The sequence below is a fragment of the Ornithodoros turicata genome, chromosome 6 (genome assembly GCF_037126465.1).
Source record: "Ornithodoros turicata isolate Travis chromosome 6, ASM3712646v1, whole genome shotgun sequence".
Taxonomy (NCBI): domain Eukaryota; kingdom Metazoa; phylum Arthropoda; class Arachnida; order Ixodida; family Argasidae; genus Ornithodoros; species Ornithodoros turicata.
In genome coordinates, this window is record NC_088206.1 from 5,723,200 (window position 1) to 5,748,891 (window position 25,692).

Genomic DNA, 25,692 nt, shown 5'->3' on the forward strand with positions numbered 1-25,692 from the left:
ACAGCAGTATGAATTGCAATATATGTGCAAAAATTACTCGAAGCAAGAATGAAACCCTTTCGCACCCGATATCAATTACCCTTTGTGAGAGCCGTTATATATCACAAAAATGGTCAAAGCTGAGAAAGTTTCATTTCCAACTCACATTTTGCCGTCGACGGTCTTGCAGTTTGTCGACGCTGATTTCGGACTCGGAGGTATTTGGCACGGGTTTTTACCTGGATATGGTTCATCCGTTGAGACAAAGAATCTTTCTTTCTTTTTCTTCTTCTTTTTTTTTTTTTGCTAGCACGAACTTCCGAAATCATTTTGCGGTCGAAATGTTTTCCTTTTTTTTTTTTTTCGCTCACAGAAGTAGGATTAAGGCCGTATCTCCTCTGGTTATATACTTTACTTGTTAGTTCCTAATGGTCTAATGGAGTCTGCACGTGCTGCTTCTGGCGCATTTAATTTAAAGGCAGAGCCTTGCATTTTTCTCTTTTTTCTTCTTCTTCTTCTTTTTCTTTTTTTGCATAAGTTCTTTGATGTCGAATGCGAGAAAGATGTTGTTGAGGTGTGCCTGAATTACTCGCAAAGATAAATAGTTTCTTTCTCGTGTTAGACGATTCCGTTGTAAAATGTCTCAATTTCTGAAATGCTCTTGGCTTATTTCATTATTCCAGAGCTTGGGGGCGTTGATGAATTTGTAATTGCATCGGTGGAACAAAGGGACAACATAAAACGTGATTTGGAGTGTCTTTGTTGCAAGACGAAATAAAGTTCACCTATAGGTAAACCTTATAGTAGCCAATCGGTATCTCTTAACCTCGCCAGAAAGCGTGGCTCAAGGAGTGTTTCCTTTGCTTCCTGTAAACGTTACCAGTACCAATACAGAGAGGATCCGTACCTGATGGAAAGGGCTCCTCCTGTAAAGAGGGAACTACGAAATCAGTAAACATGCGCAAAACATGCACGTAACACATGACATCATTTTCATGATGCGAGTATTAAACGTGCAAGAATACAATTGAATTACAATGTACACGTACCGTGGTGTCAGGTTCCTTGATTTGATCCCCAGTTTCGAAACCGCCACCTCCGCTATCTGTAGAGATCAGAACAGTTTCGGTCACGTGTGCTGTATGCCCGCATTGTTGAACGGTTTACCCTCTAGTGAAGAAACCCTAACCCAAAGAATACTATGGGCAATGGGCCAGTTAGTTTGGTGTTTCAAAGTGCGGCGTCTCATTTTTACGGTGAAGGTGCAGCGTCTTCAGACAGCCTTGTGGGTGGTGACTTTTAATTGTGGGGACTTTAGTGTTGTTGCAAAGCTGCAACGACGCGATCTCGTTTCGTGTTTGTCTGGTTCTGTGTGTCTTGTCGTGTTTCGTCCCTGTCTCGTGTTTCATCCCTCTCCTCCCTTCCCAATATTTGACCTGTCCAAATTAGCATCGGTGGTCTTCAGCTCAACGAATGTTCCGGAACGTTTAACTGCGTTCGCGCCTCCAGAACGGCCCTCAACGTCAGAATTGTAGCGTAGATGTACTCTATACTGTATTGGTGACAACGGTACCGTACCGGGAACGCATTTGGGTATCCTTGGTGGGCTCCACACTCCTTCGAAGGTGCATTGGTAGACGGCCGGAGACGGTGTCTCGAAGTGAAAACCCTGTGGGCAGCTCACGTTGCAGACAGTCTCCAAGGGAGAGTGTTGACAGTGGAAGGCGCCGCCGAATTCGAAGTTTTTAGGGTCGCACAGCGTCGTCGCTGTGTGTGAGAAAAACATGGAGTTCAGCAGTCATGAGACTTTCAGTGCGCATTACCAGAAGAGCTTGATGCTTTTTCTAAGAGCTCATTCTAAAAGCAGTAGCTCGCATAGAAGGCGTCTTTTCTTGTCGATCGTGCGTAAAGACGGCGACTAATACTTCTACGGGCACGTTTGAACTCCTTTCCATTAGGGCTCCTTTACAGTTGCAAAGGACACGTTCGCGAAAGGAGTTCGTGCCGGTGACACACGGCAAGAGCAAACTCCTTTTGATATTTCGTTTGAAAAACATACCGAAAGATGTCGCGCTAGATGTTCTCATTAGAACCAGTCCACTCGTACGACATAGTAAAAGTAAACGTAACAATACGACCAATGAATTCAAAATACGTAAGGCAACTGCAATATCTGCACGCAGATTTCGAGTACTTGAAAAATGAAAATACGGTCTAGCCTTCGTTCGAGAGTGTCGTTCTCGTATCGCCCTTCGTTCGAGGCTACTTCATGCGCCTTTACAGTTGAAAAGCCTTTCCCTTAAAAGTCTTTTTTTGTAAAGGAGTTCAAACGTGGCTGTGCGACAGGGGAATAACGCTCTTACTTTCTAACAAGCAATAAATGAAACGAATTGAATTGAATTGAATATTGATTCCAACGTCCGACTTTAGGCGCATACAGTAAACACCTTTCAACAATTTCAACCTCGTGAATGTGACATTTGGCAAAATAATATTGAGCAAATACTGCTTCGGTGACTTTAATATTAACGGCAGTATTTCAAAATCCCTGGCTGTACATCAGCATTTATTGGTTCACCTGTACCACGCGGATATCTCATGCACGACGTTTCAAACATGCTGTCGTCGACTGGAACGAATTTCACGAAAGTTACCATTATCTGCGGATATTAGTTACCAGCGTACTTACCGTACAGACTGCGCAAAAAAATTGGAGAATGCAGCGGTTCTACCGCGAAGGTTATGCGGGGATGCGACACACACGCACACACACACGCACACACACACACGCGCAGAGAATGATACAAAATGCTTAGTCAGTTTCTAATGTTGCATAACTTACGGTACTCGCAGCGGTCCCCTCTGAAATCTTTGGGACAGACGCATCGGTTGTTGCCGTAACACTCTCCACCGTTCAAACACCCTGGCTCGCATACACCTGAATGAGGCAACAATCCTCATAAGTCATGAAGGAGTCACTGGGTGCTATGGTAAACGTGAACCTTTCATCAAACGTTTAGTCTTTGCGACAAACTTACAGCTTGCAAAATTTTAGGCAAATTTGTTTGCTTTTCATGATGCCGTAACACGCAAATTGTTTGCTTTCCATAATGCCGTAACACTCTCCACCGTTCAAACACCCTGGCTCGCATACACCTGAATGAGGTAACAATCCTCATAAGTCACGAAGGAGTCACTGGGTGCTATTGTAAACGTGAACCTTTCATCAAACGTTTAGTCTTTGCGACAAACTTACAGCTTGCAAAATTTTGCGCAAATTTGTTTGCTTTCCATAATGCCGTAACACGCAAATTGTTTGCTTTCCATAATGCCGTAACACTCTCCGCCGTTCAAACACCCTGGCTCGCATACACCTGAATGAGGTAACAATCCTCATAAGTCATGAAGGAGTCACTGGGTGCTATGGTAAACGTGAACCTTTCATCAAACGTTTAGTCTTTGCGACAAACTTACAGCTTGCAAAATTTTAGGCAAATTTGTTTGCTTTTCATGATGCCGTAACACGCAAATTGTTTGCTTTCCATAATGCCGTAACACTCTCCACCGTTCAAACACCCTGGCTCGCATACACCTGAATGAGGTAACAATCCTCATAAGTCATGAAGGAGTCACTGGGGGCTATGGTAAACGTGAACCTTTCATCAAACGTTTAGTCTTTGCGACAAACTTACAGCTTGCAAAATTTTGCGCAAATTTGTTTGGTTTCCATAATAATGTAAAACGTGTACAGTTTTGAAATTTGCACAAAATTTGCACAGTTTCGTGTGTTTTGAAAATACACCAATTGTTTTTTTTTTCAGTTTACAGAAAGTTTGCAAAATTTACACAATATTCTTCAGCGATGCCACTAAAATTCACATGCTACAAGCTCAAAAGGCAAGAATAGCCTGCCCTTTTCGCTCGTATCATAGGAATTTTAGAGGAATTGTGATAAAGTCTACCTGATTGCCTGATATAATCGGTATCCTTTCGCCTGAAATGATAGTATGATAAAGGTATCGCCCCTGGTGATGAGACTCCCCAATCATCACCATCAAATACAGTTGTTGTTATTCAGCCTGATAAACGACATGTAAATTTGTTCATGTATAACGAATGACTTTGAAACAACATAAAGCACTACAACCCTTCCAATGGGCGAAATAAGATTGTTTACGTGACATGCCCTCTATTGCTCGATCAGGTCAATATTGATTCAAGGTGCTAGTTAACCTAGCCGTTTATCCCGCCGTAACGATATGACAATGCGCACAAAATGGCAGTTCCTTTCTCACCTTCGCAGTCTGGAAACACTGGTGTGGGTCCCCACACGTGGCTGGCAGCGTCGCACGTAAGGGTGACTTCATTCAGCCCTTGGGGGAAGCGGAAACCTTCCGCGCATGTTGCTGTACATTCCCTGTGAGTATCGGAATTCACTAAGTTCACTGAATTCACTACATTCATCCGGAAATCCATCTATGAAACTTATACCAGTATGTTCGGCATCGACTGACAATCATTTTGGCTAATTGTTTCGTCCGAAAAGTGCTTAGATATCAAATAAACTAATTTTAAACATCAGCGCTGCTTGCGCAGCTGCAAAGGCTCCGGCAGCGTGACGTCACTCCCTAAGCGAAGGAGTGAGAGGGCAGCGCTGAGAGGGAGAAAGGCGCCGTCCAAACGCCTCGTAGCTCTATGAGCTATGTAGCGAACCGACGACGTGGCACGCCGTTATTCTTGTTACTGCGTCGGTTGCGCATTAACCTCGTCAACACCCTGCAGCGGGACTTGTTTGCGTTGGGCAAGACCACCTTCGAGCGGCTGTGGTGTTCGCATCCCTCCGTTCGTGTCGTTGATGGATGTGTCATCGTGGAAGGCGCTCCTCCTTAACTGTACATATTGTAATTCATAAGATGTTGCTTATAATCCTTATTTTGTAGTAATTACCTGATCTTTCTGTTGCGGTTTTGCGCATACTTGGGCTAGCTTATGCCTTAATGTTGTACATAATGTACTTTCCTTTTGTTGGTGTCGCTGTATATATTTTCAGGCTTGCTGTTGCATGTTCTGTTGCGGTTTTATTACACATTGTTGGGTCAATGCCTTGCTGCTGTACATTCCCTATTCCTTTTGTGCGAGAGGTTTTCTTGTAAATATTCTGCTGTCTTGTTGTTGCATGTCGCTTGCGGAGATGTTGCGTGTAATGAACTGTATATAGTCTGATTTTACTGACTTGTGTTCTTTGTAGTTGTGGAGTTTTCTGTATGTATTGCTGTATGTATGTATTGCTGTTTGTTTGCTGTACTAATTGTCCTATTCACACTTGTATGCATTACCACGTTATATTAAATTTTCCTCCAACAGCTCTATGAGACGCCGGCATGGGCGCGGCATTCCTGTTCTCAAGGTCGCGTCCTCATTGGTTCTTAGGGGGTGACGTTTTCTCGTCTTTCCAGAGAGGGAATTCCGGAATACTCTCAACATCCGGCGTCTGCACTTGTGATGCATTCCATCGAATAACGGTCAAACTAAGCCGCTATTTTGCGTGGGGTCTTTGATACCGTGGTCAGTGGTCCAGGAGGAATAAAATGACACTGCGCTGTTAAAACAGAACTTCACCACATAGCAAGCCCCCTATAGCCAACCATCATTCCGAATGATATCATGTTGTGCCCTTTTTTGTTGAAAATGGGCGGAGGCGACTATCTGTTCTGGACAGATCAGCCCACATAACGATATCATTCGGAATGGTGGTTGGCCAGGAGCGTGCTATGCGTTGAAGTTCTGTTTTAACAGTGTATAGTTTCGAAATTGGCTAGAACCGATGCCACCGTCCGTTTAAGAGTCGCCTCTTTTCTGCTGCTTTTATTTATATCTCCTTCCAGGTAGGAGAAATGGAGTAGCCAGGGTTTCATGGACGCCACTCACCATTCCATTTTTCCTTCCACCAAACCAATCGGGAGGTGGTACACTCTTAGAAGTGAACTTCACCGCATAGCACGCTCCTAGCCAACCATCATCTCGAATGATATCGTTATCTGCCCTGATTTGTTGAAAACGAGAGGTGTACGTCTTTTTTTTTGTGACACTTATGCTGTTCATAATTGTCACAAAAAAGGCGTACGCCCCCCGTTTTCAACAAATCAGGGCAGATAACGATATCATTCGAGATTATGGTTGGCTAGGAGCGTGCTATGCGGTGAAGTTCATTTCTAAGAGTGGATGTGCAAGGTACATCCTACCATCTCAATGGACTAAACAGGATTACACTCTCAGAACAGAACTTCACCGCATAGAAGGTCGTGCGCCAACCACTCCCACGAATGATAGGGTTATCGCCTCTGACTTGAAGAGGGAGAGGGGCGTACGCCTTTTTGTAGCAATTATCGTATATCCAAACTGCTACAAAACGTGCGTACGACCCCCCCCCCCCCCACCCTCCCCCTCGTTCTTCGAATCACAAGCGGTAACCCTATCATTGGTGGCAATGTGCTATGCGGTGAAGTTCTGTTTTGATAATGTATGGTGATGATGATGATGATAACATCTTAAGGAGTTATGTGTGCGAAGTCCTTCTCTCAGGGACTTAGATTAGCGTCGTGATCGTGAGATGAAAAGCATTCGTAGAAAGAATTTGCAAGATGAGGAGCATTCGTCACCCGTATATTGCTTTGCTTCCTTTAGAAATAAGTATTCAGGGTCACGTTCATGGGCACGTGAATGCCACAGATAAGAAATTGTTCCCTCTGTTCATATTCGTGATGTGTGAAACAAAGAGGGAAAAAAAATTTAGAAGCACAGTTGTTGGGAAGTATCCTTTCTGAGTCGAGGTCTCGAATTCAGTTGTACGTCTATTTCAGTACTATAACTATCAGTTAAACCAAACGCCAAACGTCAAAGTTTGGTTATCATATCTTCAGTACTATAACTATTGATTGTTATTAATCGATTTGAATGAACTGACACGACAGCTGCTATCCAATTAGCTTGCAGTGATAATGTATTTCAATCACATTTTACGATTAGTGTGACCGCTGTGTTGGATTGGATTGGAAAAGAAAGAAAAATATGGAGAGGTTAGTCCCGACCCAGTCAGAACTGGCTACTCCAAAACCGCAGTGTTAATTGAATTCGTCACATTACTTCACCCCTTTTTTAAGGCGTTATTAAGTGAAATTTGAGGGTCTACAGAAGACATAGACGTACACGAAGAAATGGACGCGAGAAGTTCGCGTTTGAAACTTTGTAGAAAGGCCAATAAATTGGAATACGCGTGTGTCCGCGGATATGGAAATCTTCCAATACACTGAACGCGCGAAACAAAACTCTTCTCGCGGTTCAGCTTTGGAATGCGCCCATTCCCCTGGTGTCATTCTGCCCCGTCGTACTTACATTCTACCACCGTCGGTCTTGCACCTTGTGGACGCACCTTTGGGGCTCGGGGGAGCTTCGCAGGGAGGTCCATCTGGGGAAAGATTGCCGATATAATCATCTCGCACGATCCCGCTGCACTAGAAAGCTAAGTTTCGGTATACAGTCAACCCTCGATTTATGAACCTTCGATTTATGAATTCCCTCGTTTCATGAACACTAGCACGAGGAACCAAACTTTTTACATGCATTTTTCCCTCGTTTTATGAACCTCGATATTCGAATAATGAATGGAATTTCTGGGAACCAATTAGGAGTTGTCCAGCGTTTTTGCCCTCAATTTATGAACGGATCGTTCCGAGGCCAACAAAAACCTTCAAAGGGATTATTCGTGGTCTTATGAATGACGCCTGAACAGACAAAACGTTTTCGAGGTATTGCACCCTCGGTTCTTAACCCCTCGAAATCCGAACAACAAACGTTTTTTTGCAGAAGTGTTCCTGACCTCAATTGACACAGCGGAAGGCATGGTCCGAAGCAAAATTACACAATACATTGCATTATAAACACAATATCAACTCCGAAATACTGTTCCATTTGCTCGATAGTACTAACTTAATGGAATTTTCGATTCATGAATCCCTCGATTTATGAACGCTTTTTCGGGGAACCGAGGGTGTTCATAAATCGAGGGTTGACTGTATTACTCTGAAGACGACACGGACGGTAAAAGGAGATATGCTATACCGTGTTATTTGTGTCAAAAGAAAAAGAGAGATTGAGGGAGAGAGAGAGAGAGATGGGTAAGAACGGCACCCACACTCTTAAAAATTAACTTCACCGCATAGCACACTCCTAGCCAATCAGCATCCAGAATGATATGGTTATCTGCTCTAATTTCTTGAAAACGGGAGGCGTACGCCATTTTGGTGACACTTATGCTGTTCATAATTGTCACAAAAAAAGGCGTACGCCTCCCGTTTTCAACAAATCAGGGCAGATAACCATATCATTCTGGATGATGATTGGCTAGGAGCGTGCTATGCGGTGAAGTTCATTTTTAAGAGTGCATGGCAAAAATGGAAGAGCGCTCAAGTTCAAAGAATAGATTTGGTGAATATAGATAGAAGAATAGATACGTTAAAAGAAAGACGCTGTCTTTCATTTCTCAGCTATGCGTGTCTAACGCTCGTCGAAAAGTGTTTCTGCAAAAGTTACATTCATGTCTGCACTTGGTGCCCTGACTATTATTTCGTTATTTTCTCATAATTTTAAATTTTTCGTTTTAAATATTTTCGTTTAACTATATGCGGATAAGCACCTTTTCGTGGGTAAAAGTTGTCTAGTCTATTTGGGAATGTTTAAACGCCGAGACACTCTTAAGTGTGACGCTACAGACCATGGGACGCCGAAAACGAAATGTTATCGAATGTGTCAGTTATCGAAATCTTGAAAGACCACGAGAACTTCCAGCGACACGTTCCTAGCATATCGGGTGCACACTATTGTTCCGTGGGCGTGAAATTCTGTTAAACTTCCGTAAATTTTTTTCCCGAAATTCGCACTAAGAATTATTCGTGTCCTATGAAAAACGATGAAAAATTTCTGTACGTGCAACACATTTTGTCTTGTCTCTCACGTTCTCTTTTCTTTTCTTTTTTTCTATGACAACAGTACCACCCTAACGTATCAGTCAATATCAATCTATGAGTGATATAAGCTGTATAAACTAGAGTCACTAAATATATTTAGTGACTCCTATTGACACCAATTTAGTGACTCTAGTATAAAGTACACCCTTGAAAATGAACTTCACCGCATAGCACGCTCCTAGCCAACCATAATCTCGAATGATATCGTTATCTGCCTTGATTTGTTGAAAACGGGAGGCGTACGCCTTTTTGTGACACTTATGCTGTTCATAATTGTCACAAAAAAGGCGTACGCCTCCCGTTTTCAACAAATCAGGGCAGATAACGATATCATTCGGCATGATGGTTGGCCAAGAGCGTGCTATGCGGTGAAGTTCATTTCTAAGAGTGTACGTGCAAAAAGAAAAAAAAATGAAAGAAATTGAACGCGAGATACAAGGGGCAGAAAAGAAGAAAAGATTAAATACTGCACCAGGAACGCATGCGGGCACACTCTCGCTATTCCATACTCCTTCGGCGCTGCACTGGTAGGCGTCTAGGGGCGGCGTCTCAAAGTGAAAACCCTCATAGCAGCTCATGTGGCAAACGGTCCCAGCGGCAGAATGTTGGCATTGGAACGCACCGCCAAACTGGAACTTCCTCGGGTCACAGAGCGAAACAGCTATATGTGGGGGAAAAAGATACGGGAATGCGGGTTAGGTGATGGTAATCTCAGTGCACTCTTAAAAATGAACTTCACCGCATAGCACGCTCCTAGCCAACCATAATCTCGAATGATATCGTTATCTGCCCTGATTTGTTGAAAACGGGAGGCGTACGCCTTTTTTGTGACAATTATGAACAGCGTAAGTGTCACAAAAAAGGCGTACGCCTCCCGTTTTCAACAAATCAAGGTACACTCTTAAAAATGAACTTCACCACATAGCACTCTCCTAGCCAACCATCATCCCGAATGACAACGTTCTCGCCCCTGATTTGTTGAAAACGGGAGGAGGAGCCTATTTTTTGCCGTGCATAATGGGCACAAAATAGGCTCCTCCTCCCGTTTTCAACAAATCAGGGGCGAGAACGTTGTCATTCGGGATGATGGTTGGCTAGGAGCGTGCTATGTGGTGAAGTTCATTTCTAAGAGTGTAGCCAACCATAATCTCGAATGATATCGTTATCTGCCCTGATTTGTTGAAAACGGGAGGCGTACGCCTTTTTTGTGACAATTATGAACAGCGTAAGTGTCACAAAAAAGGCGTACGCCTCCCGTTTTCAACAAATCAGGGCAGATAACGATATCATTCGAGATTATGGTTGGCTAGGAGCGTGCTATGCGGTGAAGTTCATTTTTAAGAGTGTGTCTTAATTTTCGTTCCGAGCCATTGACTTACAGTACTGGCAGTACTCTCCTCTGAATCCCCTGGCACAGACACACCGGCTGTTCTCGTCACATTCTCCGCCGTTCAAACACGCAGGTTCGCACACACCTGCGCGAGACACGTTTCCAATAAATGGTGGCGGTCACTGACTTATCATTTATCATTTCTGCTTTTTTTCCTTGTACTGTTAAAGTTTAGGGATGCGCAAATTATTCTTGCGAAACCGAAGCGAATAGATACATGATCGAAGCGAACGGTTTAAAAAGCTGAATTAAATACGAAGCGAATAGTTGTACAGCCACACTGGATTCACATGCAGCATGCACACCGATATAAATATGTGTGCACCATATATAAGCGATACATATGGATCAGAATATGAAGTAGCGCGCACATACACTCTTAAAAATGAACTTCACTTCATAGCACGCTCCTAGCCAACCATCATCTTGAATGATGTCGCTATCAGCCCTGATTTGTTGAAAACGGGGGGGGGGGGGGGGGGGCGTACGCCATTTCTGTGACACTTATGCTGTTCATAATTGTCACAGAAAAGGCGTACGCCCCCCGTTTTCAACAAATCAGGGCAGATAACGATATCATTCGAGATAATTGTTGGCTAGGAGCGTGCTATGCGGTGAAGTTCATTTTTAAGAGTGTAGTTTTATGCCCTCTCTTTTCGCCGTGGCTTGGTAGAAACATCGACTCGTTTTGAAATTCGAATAGTATATAATTCCGTATTCGATATGGGAATCGAATCGAATACAGGATTATTCGCTTCCGTATTCGAAAAAAAAAATCGAATATTCGCACGTGCCTACTGAAGTTCCGTACAGGTTTCACCTATACCATGAACCGCAGAAAAAATGGTAGGTCCTCTGTTACCTCTGCAGTCTGGAAACACTGGTGTTGGTCCCCACACGCGGCTGGCAGCGTCGCACGTGAGGGTGATTTCGTTCAGCCCTAGCGGGAAGCGTAAGCCTTCTGTGCATGTAGCTGTACAATGCCTGCAAGGAGTCAAAATCAATAAGATTTTTTATTATTCCGATATTGTATTCTGACATGTTCTACGTTTACACTATGGTTCCGCTTAAAGAGTCTCAAGGAACGCTCTTCCGTAAAATTTTTGTCCATTCACATTCGTCCGGCAAACTCAGACAATCCCAGGATGCAAGCTACTTTTTATACAACCTCTTCTCTCTTTTTCTTTATTTTTTTTAAATCAAAAACTAAACTAAGAAAAGAACTGAAAGAAGAAGTTGAATTCTGCGGATGCCGAGAGCACCACGTTGTACCTCTGAACTTCAAAATCGATATAATAAAAAATATTATTATTTTTTTTATTACCAAAGCTAGAAAGGAAATTGTACGTTCTCTTGTGTCCACCATCTGGGCTGCGTATGTCATACTTTCTCCAGGCCCGTTTAAAGGGCACCGAAACTATGGCAGTGTTTCAAGTACTTCTAGTAACATTTATTCCAACTACTTTTTGCAATTATTGCTCGCGTGGTGACCGTCCAGTTCATCGGTCACATTTGTCACAACGTCGGGAGGTTTAGAAATTTGAACTTTGAAAATTGAATTTTTAAATTTGAATGAAGTTTCGAAGTGCTAAAAAGGTTCATCTCGATGGGTAAACCGAATGTTCGGAACCGGTAACTTATCGAATGTTCGGGAATACTTATACTGGTTATACTTACATTTTCCCTGCCTCAGTCCTGCACCTCATGGACGCATCTTTAGGTCTAGGGGGAGCTTCGCAGGGAGGTGCGGTTACTTCTAGAGAAGGATACAAGTACTTTTTAGCGCACCTCTCCTCGGCATGTTTCGCCGTGGAGTACACAAAACAAAGAAGAAGGAAAATGGTGCATCACGTCGAGATCTCGAAAAAAATTTCCCGACCCGAGCAGCACAACGTTTCGATAAACCGAGTGCGTGGCGGTGACTGGCAGGTGTCTCATCTGCCCGCAAAAAAAAAAAGGAAAAAAAAGCAAAGAACAAAAAATAATAATAAATAAATAAAACTAAAAAGAGAAAAAGAAATGGAAGGAATTAACCTTGATCTATACCCCTTCATTCTTACGCACTCGCACTTTTAGTACGCTGTGCCGAAACCACCTATAGGCAGAGAAAGCCCGCTTACTCGTCGACCGTGACGTAACAATTAAGAGTCAGCCAATCAGAATCGCGTTTTTAACGGCGGTAGCCAATAACGAACGAGCTTCAGCGGTCGTAGCCATGGAGACGAACCACCGTCGTCTGCGAGTAGTGATTGGACGTCCCCGCGTATTAAATGGGGAAACCTTCAAAATAAAACGCAAAACGGTCCCATATCTTTCTCAATACTGCTTTTCTGGAAAGCGCGCTGCACTATTTGTCCACAGATTAAAGTCAATAGGGGGGGCATATATTTATTAGACGAAAAGGAAAGAAAAAAAAAGGAAGGAAAGGTCAGCCAAACGGGACGTCGGCTTGCTATTCCAGAAATAAATAAATAAATAAATAAATAAAATTAAGAAATAAGAATTAAATAAAAAGAAAAGAATCGAAAGAAAGAGAGAAATGGGAAGGAATAAGAAATGAATAAAGAAAGAAAATTAAGAAATACGAAATAAATAAAAAGAAAATGAATTAGGAACTAAAGGATAAACTAACAAATGATGGAAGAAGGATGAGGTAGATTAAAGAGAAAGGTGACAAAAAAAAAGATGACTAACAAACGGTGAAAGAACGATGAGATGGATCACAGAAGATGACTTTAAAAGGAAAGCATGAGGTTAATGCGTTGAGGGTGAGAGTGGGGCTCTCAAGAATGAGATTGCATTTCCTTATTTCCTAAATATATCCTTATAATAATTTCCTTAATATGTGCTGCAATTATGTTTTCATAAAATTAGTTTTTTCGTCGTGCTCCCCGGCGCTACGACGTAACAATCGAACGAGTCACGTAATAATACTCGATAAATAAACTACGCACGAAACGAATACGGTTTAAAAAAACACTTTACCAGGAACGCAATTCGGTATGCTCTCTGCATTCCATACTCCCTCAGGACTGCACAGGTAGACCCCCGGAGATGGCGCTTCGAAGTGGAGGCCTTCCGGACAGCTGACGTTGCAAACGGACTCCGTAGGAGCGTGTCTACATTTGAATCCTCCGTTGAAGTTGAACTTCCTGAGATCACACAGCGACACGGCTAGGTGGGGAAAGAGAAACGAGGGGCGCGGGTTAGTCTTGTAGTCTCAATTTTTGCTCAGTGCGATCGACTTACCATACTGGCAGTAGTCCCCTCTGAATCCCTTGGCACAGACGCACCGGTTGTCCCCGTAACATTGCCCGCCGTTCAGACACGCAGGCTCGCATACACCTGAATGAGATAACATTTCTGAGGAACGGCAGCGTTTGTCTTATACGCAAGTGCGTTAACGAGTGCGTTTCGTAACGGTAACAATAGACGATTTTAAAAAGACGCGCGCGCCGCCAAGCGTGCGGCGCAAAGCAGCATGGGAACTTTGAGGCACACTGCTCTGTCGTCTGCTTCGGATATGGTTTACCCCGGCTGACGCTGCTGCTGCGCACACCCGGGAATGTTGTTGTTCTTCATCTACCTCCGCCTCTGGCCGTCTCGTAATGATTTAAGGCGCTCTTAGTTCCCGTGAGGCCTTGCGTGCCACAGGTGGCGCTTGCTTTTCTAAAAGGGTCTAAAGGGCAAGCTAACGCTTGTCCCATCCTACAGTTGGCGATTCAAGGTCTGTTTACTTCGATAAATTCGGATGCCCTCATGCCCTTGCTTCTACGCATGGTGCGCAATATAGCGCACAAAAAAAATAAAAATAAAACGGTGTTTCCGTCCTCACCTTCGCAATCTGGAAATGCGGGTGTGGGTCCCCACACACCGGTGGATGCGTCGCACGTGAGGGTGACCTCGTTCAGTCCTTGCGGAAAACTGAAACCCTTCATGCAAGTAGCTGTGCATTCCCTGCAAGCAGCAAATGTCGCCACGTTCATATTAGTGTCGTTGGTGTCTGTGCATGGGGGGCTACCTCCATAGGTAAACTCTTAAAAAACTTCACCGCATAGCACGCTCCTAGCCAACCATCAGCTCGAATGATATCGTTATCTGTCCTGATTTGTTGAAAACGTGAGGTGTACGCCTTTTTTGTGACACACACACAAAAGCGTATTCCTCCCTTTTTCAACAAATCAGGGCAGGTACAATTTCAGGGCGTACAATTTAATTGGACTTGCGGAAACAGTGAAATTTTTTAAAATGTATATGGGGGGCACACACAAAAATCTATAAGAGCATGTAACTCAAGACTGATACCTTTACAGAAATTCAGCTGAATTCCAATTGTCGAATAGATATTGGCTTGGTCTAATGGCGAATTCAGTCGAACGATAATTACAAGCGGTACCCTGCTCTTGTTACGCCCTCGAAAACTTTTGTTCTCCTAAATCAAGGTACTTACATGACACCAGCAGTAGTCCTACACCTCGTCGATGCTGCTTTAGGGGCTGGGGGCATTTGACAGGACGGTCCAACTACTTGTCCACCAGTTTCCCCACCTGTTTCCCCACCTGACGGATACAAATGTTGGAACCTTTCTAGAGATTACGTTATATCAACCAGATACCACCACGCATCAACATCATAACCCAGCATGTCATAACCCATCATTCGATATCAACGTCATACCCTACCATTCAACATCATCGTCACTGCTCACGAATTGGACATCATCCTCACTGCCCGTCATTCGACATCAACGTCATACCCTATCATCCAACATAATCATCATTGCTCACGAATTAAACATTTTCCTCACTGCCCATCATTCGACATCAGCATCATATATCATATCATTGGACATAATCCTCACTGCTCATCATTTGACGTCAACGTCATACGCCATCGTTCGATATCAACATCATATCGCGTCGTGTCACAGCCCATCTTCAAAATAGTGATGGTGAATGATGTGCCTGACGACAGTCATGAGTGAATTTGACGACCTTATGACTAGAAGTCCGCGCGAGTGCGGTGGATGTCCACAGATCCGCGCGACATCCTCGTTTGCAGATAGAAATATAATGTTTTGAAATCCGTAAATGAGCGTTGGTGTCTCTGCCAATGTCCTTTGGGTGGAGCCATAATTGAGAACACAAAGTCATTCCAAACTCATTATCTGAGTACATCTATCTCAACTAGCGCGCTTGCAGACTCGGTCGCGGATCTCACACGCGCGGTTACCTTGCGGATACTATCAACCTTATCCGCGCGCACCTCCACCTACATAGTCCAAGTACGGCTTGATGTAAACCGTCTGGAGGCCAAACCGAAAAATTTCTTCAAGGGCGCCACCTGTTCACGAGTTATTCAGTCGGGGGACTTTCGTGAAACACCCCGTATAGGCTGCAGAGTAGCTCCGACGTTTCAAGTGCTTGAAATGCCTTCGAAACACAGAAGAAAAGCAAAAGTGTGGTGCGGAGATACCGTTGGGCTGAGTTGCGAGTTGTGTGTTAACCGAGAAAGAGGACAGCTGCAATTAGTCTTCAGCCGCCGCTACTGGTGCTGTCTTTTTTTTTTTTTTTGCCATGTGAGCGCAGAAAGGCGCAAAAACTAACTAAGCTTGAAAGATGAAAGTCACTGAAAAGGTTAGCCAGCTGTAGGACTCGAACCCACATCTTCTATAAGAGTAAAAATGTAAGAGTGAAAGGAGGATGAGTGAGAAAGAGTGACTGATTTATCCCTTCCGATGACGCACCCTGGAAGTCTCTGAGAAGGCGTGTTAGCTTAGCTCAATTGGTAGAGCCCTTGACCGGTAATCCACAAGATGCGGGTTCGAGTCCTACAGCTGGCTAACCTTTTCAGTGACTTTCATCTTTCATCGTTAATTTCTTAGGCAACTTGAGGCCTTGCATGTGATTGTCCCTTCTATGTTGTTCCTCCTTCAGAGCATCAGTTCTCTCACGTTAACTACGCTTGCTATATTATACCTATATTATACTATACTTTACCTGGTACGCATTTGGGTATGCTCGTTGTGTCCCAATCTCCTTCGGGTGTGCACTTGTAGACACCAGGAGACGGCGTCTCAAACTGGAAACCACTGGGGCAGCTCACGTTGCAAGTCGTCACCAGGGGAGAGTGTTGGCATTTGAATCCACCGCCAAATGCGAACTTCCTCGGATCGCACAGCTTTACAGCTACGTGTGAAAACAGTATTAAAAGGATCGAAAGAGAACGTTTATCTTGACGGTTTAGTTTTAAATGCGACTCAAATCTTGCTTTCTCCCTCCTTGTAGAGATTTGTTTCTTCTAAAGGCGGCTTTCTCTTTTGCGCGGGTGTCATGCCGGCAAAGCACGCTCTACAGGAGAACAAGCAATTGTTCCGCATGTGTTACCTTTCTTTTTTTTTTTTTTTTGAGACGTTACCGTTTATCTACTATTTCATCTGAGACAGTTATAACAGTGAAAGCCTCGAGGGAACAGCTAAACAAAGCCAAAGCGAAAGAGAGCTCGCCAAGTGCTCGCTATGTGCGGTTTGTTTGCTTCAGAATATTTACCCCTAGTGACTGCTGGTCCTCGCTACTCCCATGTAAGCTGTTGTCTATGGTGTAACGCATTCTCTAAGCCAGGGACGCTCCTGTTAGCAACGGCGTGATTTACGCTATTGATTGTGATTCGTTATATATTTATTATTAGTAGTATATTGTGATTTATTTATTTATCTCGATATCTGTCTTCACATTTTGAGGACTTGAATGTTACAAATGTGTTTAAAAACTTAATACTCTTCTTCTTTAATAGTAAGTGACGAAATTCTAGAACCCGAATCCATAGAAAGCCGTCGGTCAAACTGGTGCCACAATTCTCAAAGATAACGTGGAAATGGAATACTATAATACGTATCCACGAAGTAGTTGGATGTTTGTAACTTACAATACTGGCAATAGTTTCCTCTGAATCCCCTGGCACAGACGCACCGGTTGTCACCGTAACACTGGCCCCCGTTCAGACACGCAGGTTCGCAAACTCCTGAAAGCCGTACAGTTAAAATCACATCAGCCACTGATACCCTCATGCAGATTACCAAATGCATGCGCTGTAGAGGTTCCAGGTACGATTCAAAAAGTGATCGCGTGAAGTTTTTGAGGCAGAACAGTGTATTAGAATTATTTAACCTGTACCTATGACTGTGTGTTTTTTATGATTTCACCGATATTAATTGTGCACGCACACAGTAAGTGTAATTCACCTCTCAATATAAAAGGGGGCGTGTTTCCTTTCTTTTATTTTCTTTCTTTTTTTTTCTTCAAATAAGCACCATTTTGTATTCCGCGGGCTCATCTATCTGAAAAGCGCCAAAAAGGGTGTTCGCAAAACATCCATCTCATAGAGTGTTTATAATGGAATAAACCCCCTTTTGAATCGGTGTTTTCTGTGGAATATGCCCTTTGTAATGGAGCATTTTGTGGAATACAGCATTTAAAGGGGCGTTTTGCAAAGCACCTCTCTGTATGGTGCGAAATTTACACCGCAAAAGTGTACTCGTATGTGACCCACGAGATAAGACATTTACACCATGAAGGTGTGAAAAGTTACTGTGATATGTAAGTATTTATCATAAGTGTCCGTATATGGTACTTCTTTTTCGTTACCTTCACAATCTGGGAACACGGGTGTGGGACCCCACACACGGCTGGCTGCGTCACACGTAAGAGTGACAGCATCCACCCCTTCCGGGAAGCGAAAGCCCCTCATGCATGTAGCCGTGCATTCCCTGCAAAATGAAAACGTCACAGGAGATAAATTCGCTAGGGCTAGGATAAGGTATAACAATCTAAAAGGCACGCGCTAATTATTCTACATATGTATCTAGCCAACTTGGATTTCTGATGTTGTCGAAACCTTGAGTACAGCCGGCACCAAACTTAAACGGAACGCGCGACTGCATGGCGGGCGCGAGCGCCGCCCAGCGTTGTCCGCTGTATCCAAAAATGGTTCCCTTCGCGCATGCGCGACAGCGGTGCGTGTTCGCTCGGATGGTTATCTCAACTTAAACTGGTACTGGAAACCATGTAGCCTGCTAACTCTGTAACTTGTAAAGCCTGTACTGCTAGCCTTGCATTGCATTTGGTCGAAATTTTTATGAATCTATAAAATGCGGGAAAAATGTATAACAATTCAGTCTGAAGACTTTTCTGAGCAATGAAAATAATGTGAATTAATGAAACGCACGAAAGTAGCAGCTACGAAAGGTTTGAAATTTGTGAAATGTGAGGTATAGGCTATATCCGCGATTCGTATTTTTTTTTTTTTTTTTGCGCATTTACATGTTGTTAAAGTTAGTCGATTCTTCGAAACTGCGGTGTAATTTTTATTCCTCGTGTATCACTGAACACGGTATCGAAAACCCCGCGCGAAACAGTGGCTGTTATTCAATGGAATAGATGTCGCCGGATGTTGAGAGTGTGTCGGAATTCCCTCTCTGGAAAGGGGCGAAACGTCATTCGCTACACCACCAATCAGAGCACTTCCTTGAGAAAGGGAACGACTTGGCCGTACGATCGTCTGGAAGGCGCATATCTCCTCTGAGCACCGCCCTCTCACTCCTCCGATTCGTTAGTGACGTCACGCCGCCGCAGCCTCCACAGCTGCGGAAGCATCACTGATCTTTCAAATTCGTTTATCTAATATTCTAGCTTTTTTCTCTTTTTTTTTTCAGTCTAAAAACTGAACTTTACTGCATAGCACGCCCTGCGCGAACCATTGCCACGAATGATAAGGTTATCGCTTCTTATTCGATGAGAGATGTGAGCGTACGCCCTTTTGTGTCAATTTGGATACATGATAATGACACAAAAAGGCGTACGCCCCCATCTCCATTCGAATCAGAAGCGATAACCCTATCATTCGTGGCAGTGGCTGGCGCAGAGCGTGCTATGCAGTGAAGTTATGTTTTTAGCGTGTGGATGAAAAGATTACCCAAGTAGTTTGTCGGTCGATGCCGAACATAGAGGTATTGATTTCATAGATAGGTTTTCGGATGCGACTGTAGGAGTGAGACGCAGCAAGATGCACTTTGAAAACTGATAGTGAACGAGACGCCGTTCTTAAGGGCTCGAATGATCTCGCCTGTTTGGTGATTAAGAAGATCGTGATGATGAAAGTGCTCGTCCTGTCTCATTCTATATTAGTTTTCTTCCTATTCAGCATCCTCATACTTACATTGTACTGCCGAGAATCTTGCACCTCGTAGATGCTGCTTTAGGGCTTGGAGGCATCTCACAAGGTGGTCCAGTCGGTGGTTCAAGAGGTACTTGGGACACGGGTGCTAGTTCTGAAGAAAGATACAAATATGATTTTTTGTCGCTCTTTCTATACGGTTCGCTAGGAACCTATTGCATTTCAGTGTAAGCCGAGATAAGCATGTAAAAGGAAAAGATGTCCGCGCTATTGACGACGTCTAACGTCTGTCCTTATCTTCACACAAGACTTAGTAGAGGGTTGTAGAATAGTGAACTGAAGCCATTTGATGACCCAAAGAAATAGCGTCATCGCCACTGCGCATTCTCAGAACACACAAACTGCGCCTTTGGTTTTGTGCGCGCACGCTATTTTTCGAAAATAGCGTGGGGACTCAATGCTGACTTGCGTCGCTAGCGCCGCCGGCGAGAATCCGCGAAAGCGTATAATCTGCGAACTGTCGAAAACGTTGAGAACAACAACAACAAAAAAAAAAAAAAGTGCCATTTACAACACCTGATATTTTTGCTGCTAACGACGCAGTATATTTACAAAAGGCAATTTTTTGTTTCTTGATTTTTTTTTCATATCTTGGTTGTTAGCCGTGGCGGAAAAACACAGGTAGCACCGCTCTGCGTTATGTAAACCCTATGCTGTGTACAAGCTGCACGATATTCTCACGCACCCTCTTTTAACTAGAGTCACTAAATAGTGGTACAGAGTATCGCATTCCTTTTCCGCGCCGGAGCCGCCGTTCGGTGTCCGCGATTGGGCCGATCGTGTCACGTGGTTTCTCCTTCCCACAACGCGCCGTCCATGTTGACCCCCCTCCATCTCAAACCGGCTTCCTCGGTTGCGAGCTGGCTCGACTGCGCAAAGTTCTCCGGCAGAGAAAAGGGGGGGGGGGTGAATGGCGTCTCGTTGCTAGGCAACGCAGCCGCGCCGGACACAAGATGGCGGTCTCCCTCGCCGGCGTGGCTCAGTGTCGCTACTCTGTTTCCCTATTTAGTGACTCTAGTTTTAACGACGGAGGGGCCTTACGTTGAAGCGAGGAGGGAGTGAGAAAGAGAGGGAGGAGGACACAAACGGGCAAGGAACGGTTGGTACCTCTACAGTCCGGAAATCCTCCGAATGGCCGCCACTGTCCAAGAGCTGTGTCACAAGTTAGGGTCATTGATTCTCCACCGCCTGGGAGAACCTTGCCCTCTTTGCAAGTTGCAACGCAGACCCTACACCCAGAAGAACACGACATTGATGATTGATTTCTTTTCATCGTAAAAAAAGTGAGTTGTTAAAAAGAGCCGAGAGGAAAAGTAAATGAAGCAATTTGTTGTATTGAAAATTCTTATTTTTATTAATTCCCCTTAGTGATTTTCATTTCATTGATTGCTTTTATTTTAATTGAACTCATTGACTCGTTTTCATTAATATTCAGCTGATTTTTGATTGAGTCATCGATATACAGGGTGAGTGCTCTAAAACGTCAGTCACGTTTTCGTGCATGACGTGATACTTTCTTGAGCGACACCTCGTTGACGCACCGATTTCCGCTGCCTCAGAGTAAAAGATTTATGCCAGAGAAGCCTTCGAAAAAATTGTGGTTACCAAGCGCCGTGTAACAAAATAAATACGACCACGCAAACTTTCGTCTCAATCCATCGGTATAGCGCATAGAGAAAGCACGAAGACGAAAGTTTGTGTGGGCGTATTTATTTTTTTACGCTGTGCATGGCAACCACGATTTCTTTCGTACCTTTCTATGTCACAAATTATTCACTGTGTGGCAGTGGAAGCCAGCTTGCTTGCATTCTGCTTCTTTGTCCTTTCGCCTATTCACTTAAGGGTCTAATATAAACTATAGATGTATATCGCTTGCGCATATAACGATATGTCTCACCTGTTGTCTCCTGTACAGGTTACCACAGCACCTTTAGGAGCCTCAAGTGCCGGACACGTCGGCTGTGTATCTGGAAACGTTGGTCTCAACGTCAGTGGTACCGTATTTGCCGGTGTATAACGCGCGCGTTATACAATAAAAAAAAGTGCTCTGAAGAGGTCCTGCTCGTTATCTAACGGTGCGCGTTATACACGGAAATATTTTCCTGCAGAGTTCCTTTTCAGGTCAGTGACGTACAAATTCTAGCCACTTCCAGGGTGTGCTGTGGCTTTCTCCCGTATCTCTTAGGGTCAGTTGACAGATCCGGCGAAAGGACACTGGACCTCATAAACGGTCAATAATCTTGATCTCATTTCAGAAGAATGGCGTGATTGAGAAGGGACGCGAAACGGAAAGCAGAGAGGACACTGAAGTATACTATGACAGCGACGCTGTTGCATAAGAGTTTAACGGATTTGACTAAATGTGTTTCAAATATAGCATATACATACGTATATGATGCACCGCTTTGGTTTATTATGTATACTGGTGGCAGTACAGAAGCTTGTAGCACCATTGCGATGCGCGTTGTACATCGAACATTTTTTTCGAATTCGACCCGTTTTTAGGGGTGCGCGTTATACACCGGAAAACACGGTAAGTCTGCACGACGCATTGCAAACGTCAACAATCGTTGAATCGAAATCATATCCCGAGCAACAGCGTAAATATAACCCTTTAGTCGATTATGAGTCTTTTTGAAAATCCGGATGCATCGAACGTGTCAAATCGTGAAAATAGATTCCTCTCATGTCACCGCGTGGTACGCTGTTTCGCAATGCGGACGCGAATAAGGTTGCAATGTAGAAGATCCAGCCGCTGATATTTCTCCTTCTGGACACCGTTCTCGTCATCGGTACGGCATTTAGATGTCTAGGGATGATGTGTGAAAGCGTTCGTGGGCATTGCGGGTCAACTGCGTGCGTGGATGGGAAAATTCCAGCTATGCTTTTAACGCGCATAATAAGGTACTTCACATGCCAATGTCTGACGAGAGTTTTCTGTTTTGATCGTCTTCTTCGGCGCTGACTACTACAGTTACAATTACCTGCCTTTATTTACTACTTACTTTTAATACGCTTGATCAATGGTGTTCGTATACTGCAGTTGTACGGAACCTAGTTATCCTCAAAGTTTGCGTACCGTTTGTTCATTCGCTTCAAGCACCCAGCGGGAGGCTCCCAATTATGGACGTCACGCCGTCTGCTTCATATCTCCCTTATTCTTTTTTTTTTTTTTTTTCATTTTTCGCTTAAAGTTTGTTACAGTATGAAGGCAGTAGCGGATAATAATGCGTTCAATGCACAGGTGAAAAAGAACGTTTTGTACCGTAACAATCAGGAAATCTAGCCCTTGGAAGCCATCTGCCGTTGACGGCGTCACACGTCAAGGTGAATGCGGTCACGCCGGGTTCAAACTCTCCGCCATGATCGCAGGTCGCCGTACATTCCCTACAAGAAACGCATTGCTTACGAAACACGCCAATGTTGGAGTCGCTTTTGTGTTGCCTGTAACTTTTTCTGCAATTGCTTGTAACGTTAGTTGAATAACGTTTGTACTCTGTGGTACTTGAAAATAACAAACATCAGCTACAAAGCCTTAGGTCATGAGTGCCAGTATAAAAGTCTGAACGGTATACAGCGTGTAGTTTTTGACAATGCAACTTTGAATGTTGTTTGATTCCGTTCACTTCATTATCTCATTGCTGCGGTCCAGGCACAGGTTCACTAGCTTTCGGAAGCGTACTAATATAAGGTTGTTCTTTTTCACGCTTAACGGCACATTTTAGTGGTATTTACATCTCGTAGTGTTTCTGTTGTTGGTTTCTTCTCATACTTGAGAAAGTAGTATGTATGCGTTGGCGTCTTGTGGGCGTGCAGGTCGACACACTTACGTGTTTGCGTCGTTGCACTGCATCGTTCCCCCTTTTGGAAACTGTGGCAGCAAACATGAAGTCATCGGTTGGGAGTCTGAAATGGCCAACACACACACCCACACATATATGTAAAGCTTATGATGATGTAGAATTGCACTGCAATTGTAGTATTCGCATTGCACCGAAGGCTGCAATGTGAATTGCAGGAAAATGTGCATTACGCTAGTTTCCTCTGCCAATTTCTTTCCGTACTTCCGTCAGAAACTGATGGTGCGACAAAGCGATTCGTCACCTAAGGGCTACAAGAAGGGCCTCCGGTCACGTGAACAACACTGAAACTGCACATTTAGTGTGCTGCCTTTCAATACCCGTGCCACATAGGCAGAACGAATGACATTAGCGTGTAATGTCAGTTTGTTCCCGAATGCCATTTCTTACGATAGTCGCGCTACACGTCAGATTGGAATGACATTAAACGCGATGATGTCGATGCGGGTCTCCCACTGTAGCCGCGTAAGGGATGTGGCACCTGAAGAGCGTAGCGTAAACTTGTTCAAAGAGATTGAAAATACCCACAATGCCCCCAAAAAATGAGAAAATTTGCTTTATTTCACAATGGATGGTCTGTATTATGTCGGAAAACTGTTGCCATCTAGCCTGTCAGGTGGCAGTCTACGTCAATAGCAAATATGCAAAAAAGCAACCGTTAACAGCGCCAGGAATTTTGCCAAAAATAAGGCTTGTTTTTGAGTAATTCATAAAATAACTGCGCGGTGCTCAGTACAGAGTGGCTTTATGGAAGTTTTAAAATTGCTCTTGTGCTCAGATAATGGGACCGAGGGCACGCATTTTGCGGGCGGATGAGTTCTGGCGATCTCCTTACGCGGAAACTGTCATTCAGACGAATGCCATTAAATATCTCAGTATAACATAACATTAACATAACATAACATTAAGACCAACATTAACAGCATAATATTAAGACTTAATATAATTTTAGACTTAATAATATTAAGACTTAAGACATAACATAGCATTAGGACGAACATTAACAACAATAACATTAAGACTTAGCTCATTACGCATTTAATGTCATTTTTCGGGCCCGCGTGGCAGAGGTATGAGAAGGCTAAAATATGTACTATGTGCAGTTGAGACATTGGAGTCACTTGAATCTCTGATATTAAGAGGTTATATGGATGACGTGTCAACTTACGTTGTTCCATTTTAGCGAACAGGGGGCTAGCGGGGAGGACATCGTAACTTCCTCCTTTGTAGGCTCCGCCTTTGATGCTAGGGTGAGAAATATTACCGCAAATTATAGCAAAACACAGTCACCGCAATCTGCAAACACAATCCGCAAACGCAACCGGATGAGCTGATGGCTCGCACAAGTGTCGCGGCACAATAAATAATTACTCGCTCAAACGCAGGGATCTGAATTACCGTTAACGCTCCGTCGTTCAGCTTTCTCAATTAGGTTATTAGCTAGAGCCCAGATTTTTAGGCGCACACACAAAAAAACTGTTTTAGGCGCCTATAAATCGCGCTAAAAATCCCGATTTAGGCACTACCGGTGGCACTCTAAAAAATCAGGTGGTGGTGGTGGTGGTGGTGGTGGTGAAGGTGAAAGGGCTCACCGTTGTCGGCCTCACAGAGGTGGACAACGTCACGACCGACGCCCTGGAGAAATGTGCGTCCTGGGACGACTTCTAAGGGAACTGTGCCGACATATGTCTGAAAGCGTCTGAGGAAAACCCAGGAAAAAAAAACCCAGACAGCACAGCCGCGGCAGCGGGATTCGACCCCGGGTACCTCCCAGTCTCCACGTGACACGGCCACGTCGAACAATTATAAACAGCGTGTCAAAAAAAAAAAAAAGGAGCACGCCTCTCGTTTTCAACAAATCAGGGCAGGTAACTATGTCATTCGAGATGATGGTTGGCTGGGAGCGTGCTATGCGGTGAAGTTCATCTTTAAGAGTGTTAGCACAGTATTTCTTTTCCTTTTTTTTTTTTTATCTGTAGCACTGAAAGCGCGAAAAGAAAGCGAATAAATCAGTTTTATCCGCAAGAACAATAAATGGGAGTTGCGACCGTTTTTCTAATTTTTTGCTGCACGAAAGCGCAAAACTTATTGATCCCACTATGGGCACAAGGCTGCCAGCCATCGCCGTCGGTTCCACGTCACCTCTCAGAAGGACTTGTCGCTGGCAACATTACTGGCCATATGCGAGATGGGCCTCGAGCATCGGAGG

General features: G+C 44.0%; 2 protein-coding genes across 2 annotated transcripts in view; one reads left to right on the forward strand and one right to left on the reverse strand.

Moving 5' to 3' along the window:
* LOC135398939 (tRNA (guanine(6)-N2)-methyltransferase THUMP3-like) overlaps positions 1-25,692 on the forward strand; it is a 283,535-nt gene that overhangs the window by 102,862 nt on the left and 154,981 nt on the right. The window lies entirely within an intron of this gene.
* LOC135398732 (zonadhesin-like) overlaps positions 1-25,692 on the reverse strand; it is a 55,724-nt gene that overhangs the window by 28,706 nt on the left and 1,326 nt on the right. Inside the window, exons 2-25 of the mRNA XM_064630115.1 lie at positions 24,652-24,728; positions 23,454-23,529; positions 22,889-23,010; positions 21,521-21,590; positions 20,731-20,852; positions 19,606-19,717; positions 18,036-18,157; positions 17,317-17,412; positions 16,392-16,580; positions 14,843-14,951; positions 14,228-14,349; positions 13,642-13,737; positions 13,378-13,566; positions 12,070-12,148; positions 11,255-11,376; positions 10,382-10,477; positions 9,475-9,663; positions 7,372-7,444; positions 4,275-4,396; positions 2,822-2,917; positions 1,558-1,746; positions 1,029-1,084; positions 887-905; positions 146-218 (exon numbers count right to left, since the gene is read on the reverse strand). Coding sequence (XP_064486185.1) covers positions 146-218; positions 887-905; positions 1,029-1,084; positions 1,558-1,746; positions 2,822-2,917; positions 4,275-4,396; positions 7,372-7,444; positions 9,475-9,663; positions 10,382-10,477; positions 11,255-11,376; positions 12,070-12,148; positions 13,378-13,566; positions 13,642-13,737; positions 14,228-14,349; positions 14,843-14,951; positions 16,392-16,580; positions 17,317-17,412; positions 18,036-18,157; positions 19,606-19,717; positions 20,731-20,852; positions 21,521-21,590; positions 22,889-23,010; positions 23,454-23,529; positions 24,652-24,728 — 2,616 coding nt within the window. The remainder of the gene's footprint in view (positions 1-145; positions 219-886; positions 906-1,028; positions 1,085-1,557; positions 1,747-2,821; positions 2,918-4,274; positions 4,397-7,371; positions 7,445-9,474; positions 9,664-10,381; positions 10,478-11,254; positions 11,377-12,069; positions 12,149-13,377; positions 13,567-13,641; positions 13,738-14,227; positions 14,350-14,842; positions 14,952-16,391; positions 16,581-17,316; positions 17,413-18,035; positions 18,158-19,605; positions 19,718-20,730; positions 20,853-21,520; positions 21,591-22,888; positions 23,011-23,453; positions 23,530-24,651; positions 24,729-25,692) is intronic.